At 47.3% G+C, this 19,748-nt stretch overlaps 1 protein-coding gene and 1 long non-coding RNA gene across 5 annotated transcripts in view; one reads left to right on the top strand and one right to left on the bottom strand.

The window, feature by feature from the left end:
- Window positions 1-19,748, top strand: part of LOC129117577 (uncharacterized) — a 444,593-nt gene that overhangs the window by 330,142 nt on the left and 94,703 nt on the right. The window lies entirely within an intron of this gene.
- The window catches only part of GRIK1 (glutamate ionotropic receptor kainate type subunit 1), a 102,266-nt gene that overhangs the window by 27,754 nt on the left and 54,764 nt on the right, over window positions 1-19,748 (bottom strand). For 2 of the 4 annotated variants that reach the window (XM_077174629.1, XM_077174628.1), the window contains exons 5-10: window positions 14,647-14,700; window positions 13,571-13,744; window positions 10,113-10,256; window positions 3,671-3,778; window positions 2,965-3,009; window positions 334-447 (exon numbers count right to left, since the gene is read on the bottom strand). In XM_077174629.1, the coding sequence (XP_077030744.1) occupies window positions 334-447; window positions 2,965-3,009; window positions 3,671-3,778; window positions 10,113-10,256; window positions 13,571-13,744; window positions 14,647-14,700 (639 nt within the window). The remainder of the gene's footprint in view (window positions 1-333; window positions 448-2,964; window positions 3,010-3,670; window positions 3,779-10,112; window positions 10,257-13,570; window positions 13,745-14,646; window positions 14,701-19,748) is intronic. The other 2 variants (XM_077174631.1, XM_077174630.1) reach the window with 1 other exon arrangement.

The following is a 19,748-nucleotide window of genomic DNA, read 5'->3' as shown; positions in this document are numbered from 1 at the left end:
CCAAATACCCAGTTAAACCCTTTCCATTCCTCACACAATGTAAGCACAATGACTCAATCTGTCTGTCTGCTGTTTACCACTTCCCTTCAGCCCTCTTTGTCTCATTTCCAGTAAAACAAAGGCTGTATGAGCAGTGACTGCAAAGCTGAGTGTTTGTGGGTGTTCCTTCTTCTGGGAGGAAAAGTGCACAGGGTTCGTCTGAAACGCTGGAGAGGGGGAAACAGTTTTGGAGGCAGAGGTTCTGGGAGCCTCCCAGTGGCAGTGTGGTGTTTTGGGGTCAATCCTGTGTGTGTGTGTGGACCCTGAGCCGGGATGGAGCTGGGGCAGCCTTACCAGGATGGTGGTGACGATGAGCGTGCGGTTGGCCAAGGAGTCCGTGATGTTGGTGGAGCGGTCCTTGTTGCTGTCCGTCATGTTAAGGCCACTGTAGGAGTTCCAGACCCCAATCTGCACACAGGAGAGCGGGTCAGAGGCCACCCTAGTCCCCTAAACCCCCAGAGCACTGCCCTCAGGGCTCACTCAGGAAGGGACCCCGTGATAGAAGAGGGCAGCAGCTGGGAGAAAGGCAGCAGCACCATGGGCTGGTTCAGAAATCCCAGGCAATGACTGCAAAATGCATAAATGCAAACCCAGGAGCACTGAGAGTGCGAGGCTTGGCAGTGCAGTGCTGGGGTGGCCAGCTGGCTACTAAAGTGGAACAGGCTGGCTTTGTTCCCTGCTAAAAAAAATAAAGCCAAATGTCTATTTTTATGGGTTTTTAAAAAATTTTGTCAGTGGTGGAGCTGAGACATGTGGCAAGACCTCTCTGTTCTGATAGAACAGGTTAAAAGCCTGAATAGCTACCCTGGAACTGAATGATGGATGCCCTGGCCTTTTGCTTGCCCTGTGCCTTCAGCAGGTTTAGCAAAGATTATTCTGTCATTCTGGACTCCTGGATGTGCCAGAGCTATCAAGGTGGTACATTTCACACCCCGAGCAGTATTTGCTCTGCAAACATCAGTGGCCAAAGGCAAATTCCTTTCCAGCCCTGGAGACAGTGAAAACTCCTAGTATTTACTGCCCAATCCAAAGCCTCCAGGGAAGATATTTGTCATTTCAGTGGATTAGGATCTACGCTGTGGGGGCAGAAATTATAACCATGTTATTTCTTCACATCAATATTTACCCAACTTAAATGCAGGCTGGAAGCATCTCCAGGGGTTTTGCCTTTGGGTTTTCATGCCCAGCCTGGCTGAGGGCTGATGTGAGGAGCTCCAGGGGAGGAGCTGGCTCAGGCAGTTTGATTTATGCTGGGCATTGTGGAGAGCACAACAACTTGGGGTTTGTGTCCCCAGGTGCCACTGCTTTTGCCCCTTACAAACTTTTTTTTTTCCCAAATTCTTAATGGGGACACCCATGCCATTAAAAAAAAAAAAAACCCAAGCATTTGTCAGTCATTCCCTTTGTTTCCAAAACTAGATCAGGCTGGGAAGCTGATCTGGAAAGTGCCCAGATTTACAAAGGAGATCAAATGTTGGCTATTATGGCAGCCCAAGCCAGGAACACAGTAAATATCAGTGTCCTTGGATTTGCACCAGGGTGGGTGAGCCCTTCTGCCCACTGTTACTGACTGGGAATGTGTTTGTTGGCTGGCAGCAGGGAAAGAGGAGGACAGCCATGGCACCAGGGAGCAGCAGAGTCACAGAGCACACAGAGAACACCAGGAGAGCACTGCACGTCCGGGCAAAGGGACAGCACTGCAGGACAGCCCTGCCTGGAGGGAGGAGGAAGGATCAGACCGAGGTAGGACATCACGGGGGAGCTCAGGGGATGTTTTGCAGTTTAGTGACAAGTGTGACAGGTGCCACGGGCCCTCCCCAGCGAGCCCCTGCTCTGACCCAGCTGTAATTTGGTTTAAATCAGCTCAGCAGAACACGAGATGCCTGCAGTCCAAGGGGAGAATGCTTCTGCATGTCAGGGGATGATCTACTCCCCAGGAAGGAGGGGAAAGGGCCTTTGTGCCTCAGCATGATCTGCTGCAGGTTAAACTGGGTTATTAAGGATGCATGTGCTCCATGAGAACAGGAAGGGTGTTTTGCACTGGTCTGTTCTCACAAAAACAGCACAAACCCAAAACCTTTCTACACTGTGCAAGAAGGAGGGCTGTGGAATAATGAGACCTGTGTGGACCACGGGCAAAATACAATTCTAAGCACTACACAAAGTTTCTGTCTCATGACTGCAGAACTTAGTGGATGCAGTTTTTATCTTCTCCTCATAGAACAGCAACCAGGGGTTGTAAGTCCTGTGGGGAGCAGTGCGTGGAGCTGCTCTCCAAATGCCACTTTTGTGTTTCAAGCACCTTATGTTCAAAGAGGGATGAGGCTCCTGGGGTAATTTACATCTTTTATAAACAAGCTTAGTCCCAATTTCCATATGTTAGTGAATGACAGCACCCACTTAATCATCTCTATTCTTTTCTGTAAGGAGCTAATAACACACTCATCCAAATTTTGAGGCAATAATGCTTGAACACTGCCAGCACTGAGAGGTTTGTGTGGGGAAAAACGCCCCCAACCCTGCACATTAAGCCAGACTTTGGAGCTGATGCCAATACACATCCAAAATACTGTAATTTTACCCTGTAAATTTTAGGTGAATCAGGAAGGATGGCACCGGAGAAAAGGAATGGTTTTGCTGCAGCAGGGGCCTTTACTCAAAGATGGGAAAAGCACAGCTCCCAAGAAGTAAAATAATATTTAAACCTCCCTGATTTTGGTGAGAAAGCTGAATCCTGCCGAGATCTTCTTAGTCTTTGCAATTACAGTGTCTCAAGTGGAGAAAAACTTATCCTAGCAGGAAAATTCCTGCTTTCAGAGAGCCTGTTGTCTCTAAACTGCAATAGGAGAGTCACCATTAAAACCCAAAGGCTGAGTGAGAAGACCCAGCCCAGAGGGTTTTGGCATCACCTGTCTGTGTACAAACCTTCTTCCACACTTTATACAAATGATTAGAACCCTCGCCAGCAGCCTTGGTACAGGGAAAAACAAACAGAGCGCTTCATTAAAAATGAAAAGAGAAGCTGTCTGGAGAGCTGTGTGGGAGCAATTACAGTTAAATTCTCCATTAACCCATCAGCAATTACCACCCAGAGCTGAGCCAGCACACAGAGCAAGGGCCAGCAGCCTCGGGAGCTGCTGTCACCTGGGCTGGGCTTTGGGACACCCGCAGCTGCCACCCCCAGGGCAGCCCATAGCGCTGGCTGAGGGCTGGAAAGGGGAAAGAGAGCAAATGCAACCCCAGAAACCTGGAGAATTCCCAACATCTCCACTGTGTGGAGGCTATTACTCAAGCACCTTCTTTCCTCTCTCCCTCATGTCACATTCATCTGTGCACTGCTATATAGATTTATCTATCTCTATGTATGGATTTACCATCCACAGTTGCAGTGGCAAGAATTGAAAACGAGGTGCATTTAAGATGATTCTTTCCATTATACAATATTGCCTGCCCCACATTCCTCTCCCATACCTTGAAATGCACTGCACAATGAAAACCCAATCTTAGCAGCTCTGCTTTAACTCTGACTGAAATCACTTGAGAATGGTGGGTTTTTTTTACCCCAGTCACAGGAGATTCAAGCTGAGGAACCGTGCCCTTGTCAAAGGAACTTTTGGCCATGTTTTTTTACCTTTTCTGTGCCTTCCTCCTTGAGGCTGATGATGTCCAGGTCAAAGTCCTTCCGGAGCCCGTCGGTTTTGTTGAAGGTGATGCGCCCGGTCAGGCCCTCCCACCGTGCCTGGGGACACAAACACACCCTGCCTGTGGCACCCAGCAGGAGCCACGCTGAACCCACGGCAAGAGCTCTCAATAATGGCTGCCATTTAAATACACCACTTCCAAATCTGGGGGCTTTTAAGCATCCGTGGCTTTGCTGCTCCGACAAAACCCCTTTTTTAATTTTGTTGTTTAGTTTCTTTCTGATCTGTTTTGCATTTTGCAACCAGGCACAAGTCTGTGACAGTTTACATAGATTGATGTACATATGTGTGGTACTGATAAAAAGATGTAGACTGACCCAAGAGAAAGGGAGAATTGCAGGTGCCCAAAGCCAGGGCAGTTCTGCACTGCACAAGAATTCACTGCACTTTCATTCTCCTGTATCTGGTGAGCCTCCCACCAAGCCTGTTTGCCTTGAAATGAGATCTCCCTCCCTCCCACCCCATTTTGTCCCCAGAGCTGGTGCTTATCCATAAAACAAAGTGATGGGTTTAAAAGTGCAGACAATCTTGATAATCTATTTTTGGGAGGCCCCCCATTAGATTAAATTTGTCAGAGATACAAGGAGAGCTGACAATAAATGATGGCATTGTTCCTTCGTGTGTGTCAGCCATATAATTTTAAATTACAAGCTTTTCCACCACACATCGTTCCTTGCCTCATTTAATTTATTGGAGACAGAGGACAGAAGTAAAGCTGCATTAAAAATCACACTTACAGACTGGTGTCCCCCCTCCCTGCTTAATCTGAATTCCAGCCCTGAATCTGCAGGATTTAATCTTGGATGCTGGGGAGTTCTCACCACATGCCTCAGGCAAATCTGGTGCTTGTGGAATTTGTGGAAACAAAATACACACTTGGATACACACTTAAGTAACATAAGAATGGAAAAGCATCAGTGCAACAAATTTGCTGTGAGATTTTTCCATCTTAATGACTTGGGAGCATACACAAGTCTCTGCTGTAAACAGTGAAACACTTGCAGGGTTATTTATTACTTATTTATTATAATGATATAATCAAGATAGCATATGGATGAATGTGGACACATATGGATGAATTTTAATGTCTAACATCCCTTTTTCCAGCCTGTCTTTTTATTCCTCTGATGTGCCCCCATCTCTTTTTCATAAAGTTGGAATATTTTATAAAATCTGCTCTTTAGAGATCAGTTTCTCAGGAGTTTCAGGGAGTGTTTCTCAGAAACGTTAAATGATGATGGGATTTTTAAATCCTAATGGTGAGGAACATGCTTCAGATACCATCTGAATTCTGAATTTAATTTCTGAATTTTATTTTATTGCTTCTAAACCAAAACAGAGAAAGCATCATATGCAGAGTTCTTGCTAATTAACAAACTGAAATGAAGCAGAACTTCCTGAAAAGCCAGGAGCTGCATCTGTGTGTATCACAGGGATGGGATTTCATGCTTTCACACACAGGATTTATAGCCATTTTTATGTTTCTGGTGACACATTGAGTGTTACAGGACATAATAAAAGCTGAATTGGAGCCTGATCAGGTAATTGATCAAACAGAATCACTGTGAGCAGCTGCTCAGACCCTTAGAAGGGAGGGGACAGACAGGTTACAGACACAGCTTCAGCCACCTTCAGAGGCTGGCAGGCACGTGCCATGGCCAAAATACACAAAGCAGCCTAGAGAGAGCTGTGGAACTCCTCCCTGCTGTAACTGCTGGAAAAGATGGGGACTGTGGGGAAAGCACAAGCTGAGCTCTGGGGTTAAATATTCCAGTTACAATCCCTACCAATAGCTTGGTGGGAAATTCCAGCATCAGGGGAACAGAGCTGACTCAGCCTCCAAGGTCAAACACTGCAGAGGAGCTTTATCAATTGCCACCCATCACAGGCTCTGTATCAATTTCCACTTCACCATCTTGGAACGATGCAGCAGCCTCCATTCCAGCCTGAGCCAATCAACAGTTCAATCCCAGAATGGATCATTTCAGCTGCTTCCAGACTTTTCAGAGACTCGTGGAATGTCCTGAGGGGGAAGGGACCCCCAAGGATCACCCAGCCCAGCCTCTGCCCTGCACAGACACCAAACAATCCCACCCTGGGCATCCCTGGCAGCAGTGTCCAAACTGACTCGAGAAATTCCCCTAACAGAACAGATCCAGTTATTTATTCTGTAGAACAGACCTGCCTTTTTTATTCTCTCTCTCTCTTTTCCCCTTCTCTCGCTGTTCAAGTGTAACTTGAAAATTTGGAAACTTTTCCCTGAAGGCAAGCAATCCGGGATTTTCCCTGGCTTTAATGGGAGTTTGGTCAGAAATCAGTCACTGGACTGTTCCTTGTGGGAGGAGTACACTCAGAAGCTGGAGTGAAGTCTGCTTGGAGATAAGAATATTCTCCTGCCTGCTCTGTTCTGTCCTGGGGTTATTTTGACCCACCGTATACATATTTAATTCTTGGGGTCATATTCTGTTTATTTGTTATCAGAAGTTCCTAGGCAAAATGAACATCAGTTATTGATTTAATGTACATTGCTAATTAACCACAGGGGTGAAGGAACATATATTCCCAAGTTTCTGAGGGCTTTGATGGTACCTGAATGAAAAATTCAAAAACCTAGGAACACCTAAACCTACAATGCTCAGAACACCTCAGGTCTCTCTTATGTAACAAAACCTCCCAAGGTCATAAATAACAACACCACTATAAAAATAAATAATAAATCAATAATAATAACCAAAATGCTACTGACCAAGACCAGCCTAATTTTCCTTTGGTTTTCTTTCCTTTGGGAAGAGAAAACCCCTGCTTTATTGGAATTGCAGAGAGAGCTGCCAGATTGAAGTGACAGTGATATTGCTTCTCCTTGGAGTGGGAATCGTGTGTGATGAGCCACACATCAACTTGTCAGCTCTCACAATTAATCCTCTTATTACCAGAAATCCCCCAGGATTATGGAATTCAGTGAGTTAGGGTATGGCTTGGCCATTATCCTGCTCCAAATCTGGCATAACTGATGGAATAAAGAGAATTTCAGCACTCGCCAGCACAGGGCCTTATCTGTGGAGATAAACTGAGAATTATGATGCTCCACAGCCTCTTTACTTGGAAGAGGTCCAGGAAAAGTCCTGGCCTTTCCCTGAGCAGCACTGGAATGGAAATGAAGCAGTGAGAGGCAGAAAGGGGCATTTTCCACGGCCAGAGGGATGGGATTTTAGTGGACTGTGAACATGGAAAATTGTGCACTGTGTTTGGGTAAGCCTGGATATATTAAATATGTCCTGAAAAAATCTTCTGTGTAGCAAATATCACAACATCCTCCATATATTTAGATAAAGTCACTTTGTAATGGTTCTTGCTTGTTTTTTATAAACAAATCTATTGCCCAGGAAACATTTAATGAGCTGAAAACAGAATGGAAGAAAATATATGCAATCTTTTTGTCAAACAGCTTGTTTTGATTTTGGATATCACAGTGCCAGTACCCTGGCAGATAATTTTTTATCAATTTTCATCAATTCAATATGTATTTATTCCCAGCATGCAATCCTGCAATTACTTTGCAATCTGGGCATAGATAATTCCATAAATAAGTGTTTTTCCACTTGAAATTTGATTTCAGAGTAAGAATGCCTATTGACATTGCCCTCAGCCTCATTGTCTTCTCGGGAAGCTGAGCTTTATTTCCTAATAAAGCACCATGGGATGCAGGTCACGCAGTTGTTTTGTTTGCTCTCCTAATTAAGAGTTTCCAGGTCAAAGGAGCAGCCACTAATAGGCTCATAGCAGAAATGCACTTCATGGACTAGAAGTAAAGTTTATGAGAAGTGGAGCAAAGAAAAAAGATTGTTTTAGTGGGAGTGAATCAAGTGTTGCTGTTAAATTACCTGGTGAGAGAAACTCTACCAAAGTAAACAGCTGTTTCAATTTGATCTAACTGGATATTGTAGCACCAGAGTCCAGAGAAAAAATCCAGCCAGCACCCCCAGACCCTGTTACTGGCTCAGTGCTAAAATGCAATAAAAAAGATGCAGCAGAAGAGATTTTATTTCATGGTTTGGAGCAAAATGTTGCCATCTTTTCCCAGTCATCGCACAAAGATTTCAGTGCTGCCCCACAGCCCCTGTCTGAGAGAGCAGGGGAGACTTCCTGGCTCTTCTGGCATCAGGCTCTGGTGCTGCCCTCTCCTTGTTATCTGTTCCACTCTGCAGGAAAGCACTCCCAGGAAAACACTCTGACATGCTGGCTCTGGGAGTAATCAAAGGCCATTAAACAACAGAAATGTTCAGTTCTCTTAGGAGATTCTTTGTGCACAACAAATTGATGGATACCTCTGCAGATGGATTGCTTTCCCTTCTGTCATAATTTAGATTTCTACTTTTACTGTAATGAGAAACCTCCAGTTCCTTCTCCTTCCAGTTCTGAATGCAGATGGATGGCTCTCCCTCCCGGTCTCAGTGCTTGCCATGGATCTCCTCAGAAACACAGCAGGAGCTGAAATATCCTCAGATCTCTTTCAGTCTCTGAGATCTTTCTCTGTGATTCTGCCTGAGGGCATTTAACAGTCCCTCAGAATCCAATCTGCATCTCTATCCTTCTCTCTGCAGTTGCTGTTTTCATTGTGGCTGGGTTTGAACAAGGGGAGCTCACAGTGGTTTTGATGATAATTGAAAAACAATCATAATCTGGGTCCTTATCTTGTGCTTTAGAGGGAACATGAGCAGAACTGGATCATCCAATTATAAACATATTTCATGTTTACCCCCATTTTTCCTTCAGAAAAGGTGGGATCATCCTTTCTGTCCCTGTTCCCCCTCTGCAGACAGCCAACAACCTCCTTTTCCCTCTGAGCAGGGTAAGGGGCACTCCCTGCAAATGCCTCCAGAAGGCTCCAAGATCGGAACATCCATCAGCTGTGAATGGCACTGGGTCACTGAGAGACACAGCTTCTGACAAGGATTTACTTCTCATTAAAAACTCCTTAATGGGCTGTTGCAGAGCCTTGATCTCAGACATTGCATAGAGCTGGCCCACAAAGCAAATGAGGTGACCTCAGTTCTTTTCACCACCAAAATAAAATGCAAAAACTCACCAGGGAGCCACTGAAGCACTTGTTAACTCCAGCATCTGCAGGAATCACTGCAGGCAAATTCTTTGTCTGAAACTGGTCTATTTAGACTGGAGTACTGAATATCTGTCTTTAGATCAGTCTGTAAAATGCCTTCACAGAATGTCAGTACCACATCAAAAACAGGACAATTAAATGCTGCCTATGTGGGCCCAAGCTATCACTCTGCCTCCTTGACTTTGTTTTCTCCATACCTATTCACTGATTCCTGATTATAAAGTTCCTCCATCCCTGTTGAACAAACCAGACCCTAACATGATCTGGGGTGCAAATGTATTTGCTATTTGTTTCCAACTCGTGTTTTAGGCTTTACAGGAAACTCAATATGGTCTTGTTAAACCTTATCCTCTGCTTTTAACAACCACCTTTTTGGCTACATCAGCCCCAGGAAGGTCAGACTCTCAGAGTATTTAAATGAGTGTTTTACTGACCATGAGAGACTCTATTTGCAAGGCCATCAGTAATTAGCTCCCATATCTCACTCCGTGCAAGAGAAGCTGCTTGTCCATGATAAATGAGAGCTGTGTCACTGTTCAGGCTTTGAACTGATCTGCTGGGGTGCATCTGCTACTCTTGGGCAAAGTATTCTGGTTTAGGCTTCAGGAACCCTTAGTTTTATACTCAGCATCCCCCAAAATAAGGAGACCATCACTGCAGGGGCATTCACTGATACAAAGTCTTTTGTTAACTTTTAATTTCATTATAATTATTCTTCAAATGCAGGGACTGAGGTGGGGAAAACATAAAACATATGTGGGATGCTCCACCTAATTTCCAATTTTCATTTCCACACTTTTCTAAAGGAGAGGTTTCCATTTGAAAATCAAAACAAAACCGGGACTTTTGAAAGAGTGAAGGCATTTCAACTAAAATCAGCATTTTTAGGACATCTGTGGCTCAAGCTCAGTTATCTTTTAAGACAGAGCATTGCTTCAGGAAGCAATTTCCTTCTTTGGAAATACCGGCTGCAATGTTTTCTGGATATTGATCCCCGATCAAACAACCTGCAACACAACAACTGTTGCAGTTGTCTCACATTGTTTAGAAATCATCACCATCCACAACAAACATTAACCAAATAAAAAACCTGGTAAGTCTTACAGCGTGCAAGGGAGGAAAGGCGGAAAGATGGAAAGGCGTGAGGGAAGGAAGGAAGGAGTGAAGGAAGGAGCGAAGGAAGGAAGGAAGGGAGGAAGGAAGGAAGGAAGGGAGGGAGGGAGGAAGGAAGGGAGGGAGGGCTCTGTACTTGCCTCTTTGATGAGGTTCATGAAGCGGGGCCCGAAGCGCCAGGGCTTGTGGCGGTGGCACTGCAGGGAGCTGACGGTGATCTGGGCCGCTCGCTGCGAGGCCACGGCCACCATGTACACGGCGTCGTACATCAGCGCTGCCTCCGTCTGCACAAACACGGCCCTGAGTGAGTCACTGCTCACTGCTCTGCACAAACACGGCCCTGAGCGAGTCACTGCCTGCCCCCACTGCAGCCAGGAGCAGCCAAATCCAGTCCTTTGTGTTGTTTTGGAGCACTGGCAGGGAAACCACACCAGGTAGCTACAGAGAGCTACAGCTCAGGGGTCCCAGGCAGGCTGGAGAGGGGTTCTAGGAAGCCACTCTTCTCATGGCACTTGTGGGATTGCTTCCTTCCCAACAGGACAGGCTGGCTCTGCTTTCCCAGGAAGCCAATCCCACTGATCACCTGGGACACATCCCACTGCCCAGGTATCTGCTGCCCTCCAGGATCCTGGCTTTTGGCACAAATGTGTGCAGTGGTGTTCTAGAGAGAGGGAGAATGTCCTCTGGAGGTGTGCTTTGGGGGGATTAACTTGGACTCACACATCTAGCTTCCCACTACAGCCCTTGGATCTTTGAATATTACCCCATATATTCAGACACCAAAATTACTGGGTGCTCTTTGTGCATCTGTGTTTCTTTTGGGAGTGGGTTTGTGGGTTTAAAGGCACAGCCTCAAAGTGACATCGCACACTCTGTCCCACTTTGTCACCTCAGAAAAGTCTCACCCTCACCCACACTGGGCTTCAGTGCTCTCATAGTGAGGTGGGAATGGCTGTGTCTCCCTAATGATGCTGCACAAATTACCTTCCAGGTAAACCTAATGAATAATTAAACCAGGGCCTGAAGGAAAGAAGGCAGCAATTCTGCAGATGAGAAACCAGACTCCTCTATAGGAACTACAGAGCTGATCAGTTTTCTGCTTCTTCTCCATGCAATTCCTCTGGGAAATTAATACATTTGCTTCTTTGTTTGTGCCATTTACTTGACTAAATTACAACAGCATCAGCAGTCCCAGCATTGGAGGTTTTGCTCAAGTGTATCTGAATTTAAGGACTAATCTTAAGATAGAGCAGAAGAGGAACTGGTCTTGATGTGCTTGTCAAAATCTGCCCAAAATAATGCTCCACATTGGGAGCAAATTGTGAGAACAGAAAACATTGTGAGTGATGAGTCAAGCAGGAGGAGACAATGCCAGCTGTTCTCACTGTGAAGTGTCTCACAGCAGACAGTTGTTCCAAGCACACTCAGGGCATAAGGGCTGACCCCAAATCCCTCAAAATCAATGGAAATATCCCCATCAGTGCCAGCAGACCTCAGTTCTTACACCGGACTGGGCACTCAGGGTTGGATTTTACTGGCTCTGCCCGTGTCCCAGAGACCCTGGGAGGAGATGCTTGGTGAGAAAGCTCCTCTGTCCTCGCTCTGGTCTGTCTGTCAGGGCTGATGCTTTGCCCTGAGCCCACGGTGTCAGCGCTGCCAGGCCTGGCTGCTCAGCCCTTTCCTTGCGCCACTTGTCACTGGTCCCTGCCTCGTGTGGCAGCGGGGAGCTGCGCCACCTCCCTGGGCTCGTCACTTCTCCCCTTGCCGTGGCACTGCCTGGGGCTGTGGGGTGCAACAGTCACCTCATTTCCCAAACACCTCGCCCTGACTTGTGTGCTTTTATGTCAGGAGAGAGAGAGACTCAGAGTCAGGCCTGGAACTTGTTTTTCTCATTTTTGTGTGCTGCTGAAGCCACTGCAAAGAAAGCCAGAGATCTCATTAGACCAGTTGTGCCTCTGGGTGCAGTTTGGGCATCCAGCAGGACGTGAACTCAGAGCTGTCTTGCTTGTGCCCTCCTGACTTCCCACAAGCTGCTTTCAGGGCAAACAGCAGAGCATGAACTAAAAGGGATAAATCCTGAGTTAATAACAGGATGTACAGTCCTGATCTCCGTGCACTCTGCCGCCTGTCACAGCCTTATTGCTAAATGAAATGCAGCAGTGGTGCAGCTCTCCATCAAACTGGGCAATAATGGAACCTGCTGGGAATACTGAAATGATCCCAGCAAGGAGGGAGAGCCTCCCCTCAGTGCTGTGCCAGGGCATCAAGGACACTGAGATATGAAGATGCAAAGGAGAGCACAAGAGTCAGGGACAGCAAGGAGAGCAGAATAGTGCTGAGAACTTTGCTTTTCCCAGTGCTGTATTTGGAGGATTTCTGCGTGGATTCCCATCAGGAATTCCCAGGGACAACCTTCTCCCTGCTTTGGATACAAGTGAGCATGGTGACACAGCCCAAAGCAGCACCAGTGTGTGCAATGCCAGGGACAGCACACTTAATGCATTTCTCCTCAGGATGTTAAGACATTTCCAAATTTTCCCTGCAATCATCTGCAATAAAATCTATTTCTTATCACTTTGAGCTCTACTCAGTCCATGAGACACATTATTTCATACTGCAAAGAGATGGCAACCCTTCACCCTGCCAAACTGAATGGAGTCATGCCGTCCCTGTAATTGTTCCTACACTTTCCCTTCCTCCTTGGGGGAGTGCTGGGAGGAATCCTGATTCCCTGCCTTGATGATACCTCTCATCTATCTTTAAATTACCTCTCAAAAGCCAGAGCTTCTGTAGAGATGGAAATGAAGAGAAAGGGCACTTCACCCTTTTAAAAATGCTACTCCCTTCCCACATGTGTGGGATCTGGCCCTGCAGGTCACAAATCCTGCACCTGCTGGGGAAGTCCCATTTTCTGCTGCATTTCCTGCTGCACAGTGCAGAGGGTGATGGGAGAAGTGGGGCAGCATTTCAGTCATCAGCAAGTGTGAGATGAATGATGGCACCATGCTGGGGCATTGTCCCTGGGCCACCCCTGGCAGCGTTGGTGCTCGCTTAGTGCCACCATGCCACCCTGGCAGTGTGGCTGCTCACTTAGTGCCACCATGCCACCCCTGCCAGCCTGGCTGCTCCCTCGCTGTCCCTGTGCCACCCCTGGCAGTGTGGCTGCTCCCTCCCTGTCCCTGTGCCACCCCTGCCAGCCTGGCTGCTCCCTCGCTATCCCTGTGCCACCCCTGCCAGCCTGGCTGCTCCCTCCCTGTCCCTGTGCCCCCCTGGCAGCGTGGCAGCTCCCTTGCTGTCCCTGTGCCACCCCTGGCAGTGTGGCTGCTCCCTCCCTGTCCCTGTGCCCCCCTGCCAGCCTGGCAGCTCCCTCGCTGTCCCTGTGCCACCCCTGGCAGCCTGGCTGCTCCCTCGCTGTCCCTGTGCCCCCCTGGCAGTGTGGCTGCTCCCTCGCTGTCCCTGTGCCCCCCTGGCAGTGTGGCTGCTCCCTCCCTGTCACCATGCCACCCCTGCCAGCCTGGCTGCTCCCTCACTTTCCCTGTGCCACCCCTGCCTGCCTGGCAGCTCCCTCGCTGTCCCTGTGCCCCCCTGGCTCACTCACAGTCATGGTGCCATCCCGGAGCCCCGAGTCAGGCTTGGGTGGTGCCTGCAGCCTCTCCATGGACCACTTGTCCACCACGGCCGACACGTGCGGGTTGTCAATGTTGAGCAGCCGAAAGCCCGTCATGTTCACCCCGCTGTACCTGTAGGGCTCCAGGTCCAGGGCAAACAGGTCCTAAAGCACCAGCAGGAACACAAACAGAACCATTTCTAAAGGAAATTGTGGGGCTCTTCCCCTGTGCCCGCCCTGGCTCCTGTGTGAAACCTGACTGAGCCAAAGCTGTGTGAGTGAGATGGGTGTCACACCACACAGCTGCTTTTGGGAGCAAAATGATCAATTCCCCGCTGCAGAACTGCTCTGCAAGCAACCTGCACATGTGAATTTATAGCAGTGCTGCAGCTCTGACAGGCTGACATGAGGAATTAGCTGGCCAGTGTCAAGCTGCTTTCTAAGCTGAGAGGAGGAAAATTCCGAGAGACGCAGTGAGGGCTGCACTTTGGCTGCTTAGGAATCCCAGTTTCCCCTGCCATGGCTCCCCAGGCACCTCTGCCAGGCTGTGGCACGCACAGGTCAGTGCACGAGGCTCCACGTGCTCCACATGGCATTTACAGGGCACCTGGGGTGACTGAACCGTGTGGGACCTTCCTGAGCTCTGTTCGTGCCACCAAAGAAAACTCTTATTATAAAATTTCCTCAGTGCTTTTATCCGTTTGTGGCTCTGTGGTTTATAAGTAAATGAAACAATTAAACAGTGATGAACCAGCAGTGCCCACAGTGCAAAGCCATTCATTCTTTATTTTGTTTCACCCTGGTCCATCTGTACTGAAGGTTTCTCATTAATCAGCATAACTGCAATTAATTTTCACTACATTACAGTGTTAGCCAGCCCCAGAAATGGGGCCAAACAACTTTCTTAAGAAATTGTGGGTCCTGATATTCCTAAGGAGTGTTAGCACCCATTCTCCAGGGGTTTCCTTGACTAATGGCAACAAAGATCTCCTAGAGAAAGGGGAAAATTTATCTGTCTTTTCTGAAACAGAGGAAATTCCCCCCCAGATGTTTATAGTGTTCCTTACCAGTGTTGTAAAAAAGTAGTGGTAGTATTCTGTCATCATTCCCATGGAGAGAATCTGTGAAAGAGATGGAAAGGTGAAGGTACTTTACTCTGGAAGCTCCCAGTGTGCTGCAGTGCCTTTGGAAAGCAAGGGTTAAGCACATCACAGGCCATGAGAGCTTGATTGCAATAAACCCCACATTTTTCTTTAGGAGCCAAAAATATCCTGTTGTATTTAAATGATGTTTTTATCATCTCTGCTCAGGAAAGAGATTAAAGATTGCAAAACTTCCAGGACAAGAAAAATTACTAGACATAACGAGATGCTGATTTTAAAAATCCTTTAGTCTGCAGTCTGAGAGTGCTAAAAATGAATTTATTAGCAGACAACACAGTTGGTAGGAGAAGTGCTTAGGGACAGGTTTTTGTATTCTGCTGCCAGGTGAGAACAGGACACTGCAGAGGGCTCAGGAGTAAAGCAGGAAAACAGAAACAAGGAAGATTCTCTAAGTGCCTGTTGTTCCACTGGGGAATGTGGGTCAGCAGGAGGGTGACAAAACAGCTGGGATGGAAGAAACTTTGGAAGAAACAGCCTCCCTGCAGCCTTCCTCCACTTATCCAGGAGAATTCAGCCCTCTCTGGGATCCTGTGAGGAGGAGGAGGAGGAGGAGGAATTATAAACTGGGAAAGCGCTGAGGAATTCATTGCCTCAACAGCAACACAGACCAAGGTTAATTCCTGCTCAGTCCTGATCACAGCAGTGCAAGGATCTGTTACTAATTCCCTTTTAGGACAGTTTTGGAGTGCCTGAAGGGCTGTTTGAAAGGCAGGGGGAAATAGAGGGATTTGGCTGGCCAAAATTCCCTTTGCTGACAGAAGCCTCTGAACATCAGTTAAGTAGTTAAGGGATTGTCTATGGCAATTCCTCACATTAAAAAAAAAAAAAAAAAAGGAAAAAGAAAGGGAGAAAGAAAACCCTGAACTTTCTGAGCTGCAGCAGATAATAAAACCAGCTCAGTGTTAATCGCAAACAACTGATCCATTTCCAGCCACTAAAAGTCAAGCCAGAAGGCAACTATTTCATTGAAATGCTCCACTGGATTTACACATCAAAATTGCCTTTTTTATTTCTGATTTTATTAATCCTCTTCTATTCTGTTTCTTGGAGCTCTTTTATTACCTGTAGAATAAGCTGGAGGCTGCTGCTCCTGCCCTGTTTATGCACAGATAAGAACACAGGGCTGAATCCAGGGGAACTTTTGTGTGCTGTGTTTCCCAGCTGACCTGGCTGGACTCAGTCCCCCTCCCTGGAGCCACTGGATTTCTGTGGCTTTGCAAAGGAGGTGCCAAACTGATGGGATTTTTATGATGCAGATCTCCTCTGAGCTGGAACTGCACTGAAAGAGCCCAGTGGGAAGTCATTGCAGAAGTCATGCTACAGGTTTGTTCCTTAAAGCACAACCACCCCAAGACAAGGCAGAAAAAATGCCCAAACAAACATGCAAAACCTCCCAACCCCAGGGCAAGCAGAAACAAAGCCCCTGAGGAGAACAGCCTCAACTGGCTGTCCTCCCCTCTCTCAGTCATTAAGGATGAGAATTAGCTAAAAGCTATTTAGCACTTTGACATGTGCATTAGATACTAAATAGGGGCTTTTTATTCGAGGATCAGGCAGAATTTGCAATAATAATTCATGTTTAAGGGTAATATGGCTGCTAAGCAAAATTCACACCAAAGGACAATTTAATGCTCTGATGCAGGGAAACAGGAGGTGGAATCAAGTCAAAGCAAAAGCAAGAGGAATGCTGAGAATCAGGCTGGACATCCCAAAACATCAATAACTCCCAAGCCTTCATTCCCTGGCTGCTCCTGCCAGTGTAAGTAGGAGTGTCCAGGGCTCTTCTGCTGAGTGTTTGCAGCACAGCAGACACAGGACAATAAAAGCCTGCTTGGAGCAAGGATGGATTTCAGGCTGGGCACCCCTGAAGCAGCTGGCAAAGCTTCCCACAGAGCAGGTGACCTGAAAGAGAGAAGCAGCTCAGGAGAGAGAGGGGAAGGCAACATCTCTGTCTGTGTGCCTGCCCACAGGAAACTGGGATGAGGCTTCACTGCACAGCGCTATTTAAATAACTTTGCATGTAATTATGTAAATAATTATGCACCTGATACAAATGTCCTATTTAAATAATAATAGCTTTTACTTACAGTGGAACTCAGATGAATGTAAACTAGGGAAATCAGCCTCAGATATTCTCCTTGTACATCTCCTGCCCAGCCTTCCCTGTACAACATTTGTTCTTCAGCCAAACTCAGATATGGTTGGACAATGGGAGATAAAGACACTTCCATCTCTAATTATCCCTTCCAGATCAGGAGCCTGGGCCTTGTCCTTTGCAGCTGTGCACTTTCAGCTGCGGGTCATGAACCATGAAGTGAATCCAAGAAAATATCAGTGGTCAAATTATATATGGCAAGCTGACAGAGACTGGATAAAAATTCTCTCTCTCATGTCTGAAAATCTCTTTTGGGTGCCCTGTTCTTGGCTTGAATCACATCCCAGCTCTAACTTGCATTTGTTCATCTTGTAAAACACTCCCTGCCTCATTTAGATCCATTGTCAGTCTGCCTTCGAGGCGGGCTGGAACTGGAATGATGGGCAAGTGCATTAGTGGGAACTGCACCAAGTCCTGTGCTTGCTTTCACTCTGCATTTCCCTCACTCGAGCTGTTATTTGATTTCCTGACCATTAAATGCATTTCATTTTCCAATTAATTACCCCTCTGTTTTCTAAGGGCAGTCCATCCCTGCTTCTCACCCACAGAGGGGGGATGTGCCACTGTGTTTCTCCTGTGGAAGTGGGAACAGAGCTAATCCAGCCTTTTCTTAGCAGGGAGTGGGCTCCAGCCTTCCTGCCAGGTTCCTGGAAGGAGCAGAGTCAGGAGCTGAAGTTTTCTATTCCCACATCTATCACTGTACCAGGAATGTACTCCACGGTGACACCTGGTTTTTCTGCCTTCTGGAGAAACTGAATTAATGATTCTTTTCATTGTCTGTCACTTCGTCTTTATAGGATGCTCTGTGAGAGCCTTAAACCTGATTAAATATACAGTACACTTCCTCAAATGTATTTTGGGGGTGTGAAGACAGGAGTAGGTAATTTAAGGTCGGCAGGGATGTACTTTCTGAGAGGTGAGTTTGCCTAGCAGTAAAATCTGTGTTCAGATCACTGTTCCTGGCCTGTTAGCACAAACTGAGGGTTAAGCACAACAACTCAGCCTCTTCAGCCAAGTTCCTCACACAAAAGGCAACATCAGACTGAACAGTGTGCAGAGTAAATTGCAGGCTTTGTGCATAAAACAGATTGCAATTTGCAAGAGCCACATTTAATTTGCTCGGGGAGTGCTTGTCTAATGCAGACAGAGCACAGACCCTCTGCCCACCAAATATTGCAGGTGAATGCCACAACCAGCAAAGGAGGGCCAGGCCTTGTGGGGCTGGGCAGGGGCTGAGGGAATCCAGGCTCCCTGAGCTTGTCAGAGAGAAAGGGAACAGCTTGTTCAGCTGAGTGCAGGCTCTGTACTTGGGTTGAATCAGGTTATTGATTCACCTGTTCTTGTTGTGCACACAACAAGCATGGCTTGATGGGGCTTTAGTGGAAGCCATAAATAAGCAGAAATTAGAGAAGAAATCTGTCTTTTGTGGTGTTTTATAAAGCAGAGGCTGGAGGAGGCGAGGGAAGAGGTCCCTGGTGCACACACTGCCAGCACATCTCCAGCAGAGTTCTGGGCTGATCCTTCTGCTCCCAGAGGAGCTTTTGGGCATCTCCCTCCCTGGGAAACAAGCAGTGTCCCCTCCCTGCTCCATGGGCTACTAAACACCTACTAAACACCTACCACCCTACCCAAATACAGTGAGCAGACAAGAAGGAGCTGCTTTGGGGACAGCTTCAGGTGACCCTGAGTCCTGCTCCTGTTAGAAATCTTACATAATTTAACAACACCACCTGTTTTTCCTGTGACAGCTACTGGATTGTTTGCAAAGTCAAATATATTCTCTACTGACATCACAGAGTTTCCCTGAAATGATCTCTCCAGTGTTTGATGTCTTGCTTCCATCCAGGGCACGATGACAGAGGGGTTTGTGAGTGCAGGGATGGGGAGATGAGCAGGGCTCTTCCTGTAACCTGAAATCAGAGGAGTGAGTGCCTCAGGAATTCAGAGCCCTGCACACCTCCACATTTCACAGCTGCCTCTGGCAGGGAGGAACTCAGCCCCTGAGTTATTGCTGCCCACATCTACACTCAGCCACAGAGCTAGCTCACAGAAAAGCCATTTCCCCTTTCTTTCTAGCCTATATTTATGTGGTTCCCTCTCCCACAGCGCTGACCCACAGGTGTACCTCTCTCAATTTTCCTGTTTTCTCCCACACTGTCATTCCCCCTCCTTCCCCCAGTTCTTCAGGCACTGGAGAGCATTATCTGTATCTGCAGCCTGTCACTTGTCTGGCTGATCCATATCCCACACAAACTTTTCTGCTGCTTTGCCCTGCTTTAGTGCATCTTTCAGCACTCCCTCCTCTTCTTTTGACACCCAGGTATTGCTTTTTGGGGTTTGTTTCCATACTCAGCTTGGCATATTGGAAGCTTTGTGCCTTCTGCAGGGTGCCAGACATCTGCACCTTCATCTTGCTGGTCCTTCAAAATCCGTGTTGTCAGCTTAACTCTTCCCCCACAAATCTCCTTTTGGGGATGCTTTTGGGCAGCTCTGCAGGGAGCAGAGTGGGGGGACAGCCCACTCCCCCTGTCCAAACAGTGCCGCTGCAGTGCCCTTCCCATCCCTGTGCCTCAAATCAGTCACACCGAGGAAATCCCAACATTTCCTGCAGGACAGCATTCCTGGGAGCAGGAAATCTCACCCTAAGGCTCACAGGAGCTGTGTGCTGCAGCTGATCTGGGATTCTGCAAGCCCCAGGCTCCTCCAGCCTGGAGAGGAACATTCCAGGCTCCACACGCGAATGCAGTAACTTGCCTTACCAACTTGGGCACAAAAAGCTGCTCTGCAGAACTTCAGCATTTCAGTAAAACATTCTGGGATGGGAACAGAAAGGGACCTTTATGGACATTTA

This window comes from Agelaius phoeniceus, chromosome 2 (assembly GCF_051311805.1).
Source record: "Agelaius phoeniceus isolate bAgePho1 chromosome 2, bAgePho1.hap1, whole genome shotgun sequence".
NCBI lineage: Eukaryota > Metazoa > Chordata > Aves > Passeriformes > Icteridae > Agelaius > Agelaius phoeniceus.
This window is presented reverse-complemented; position numbering and strand designations above follow the sequence as displayed.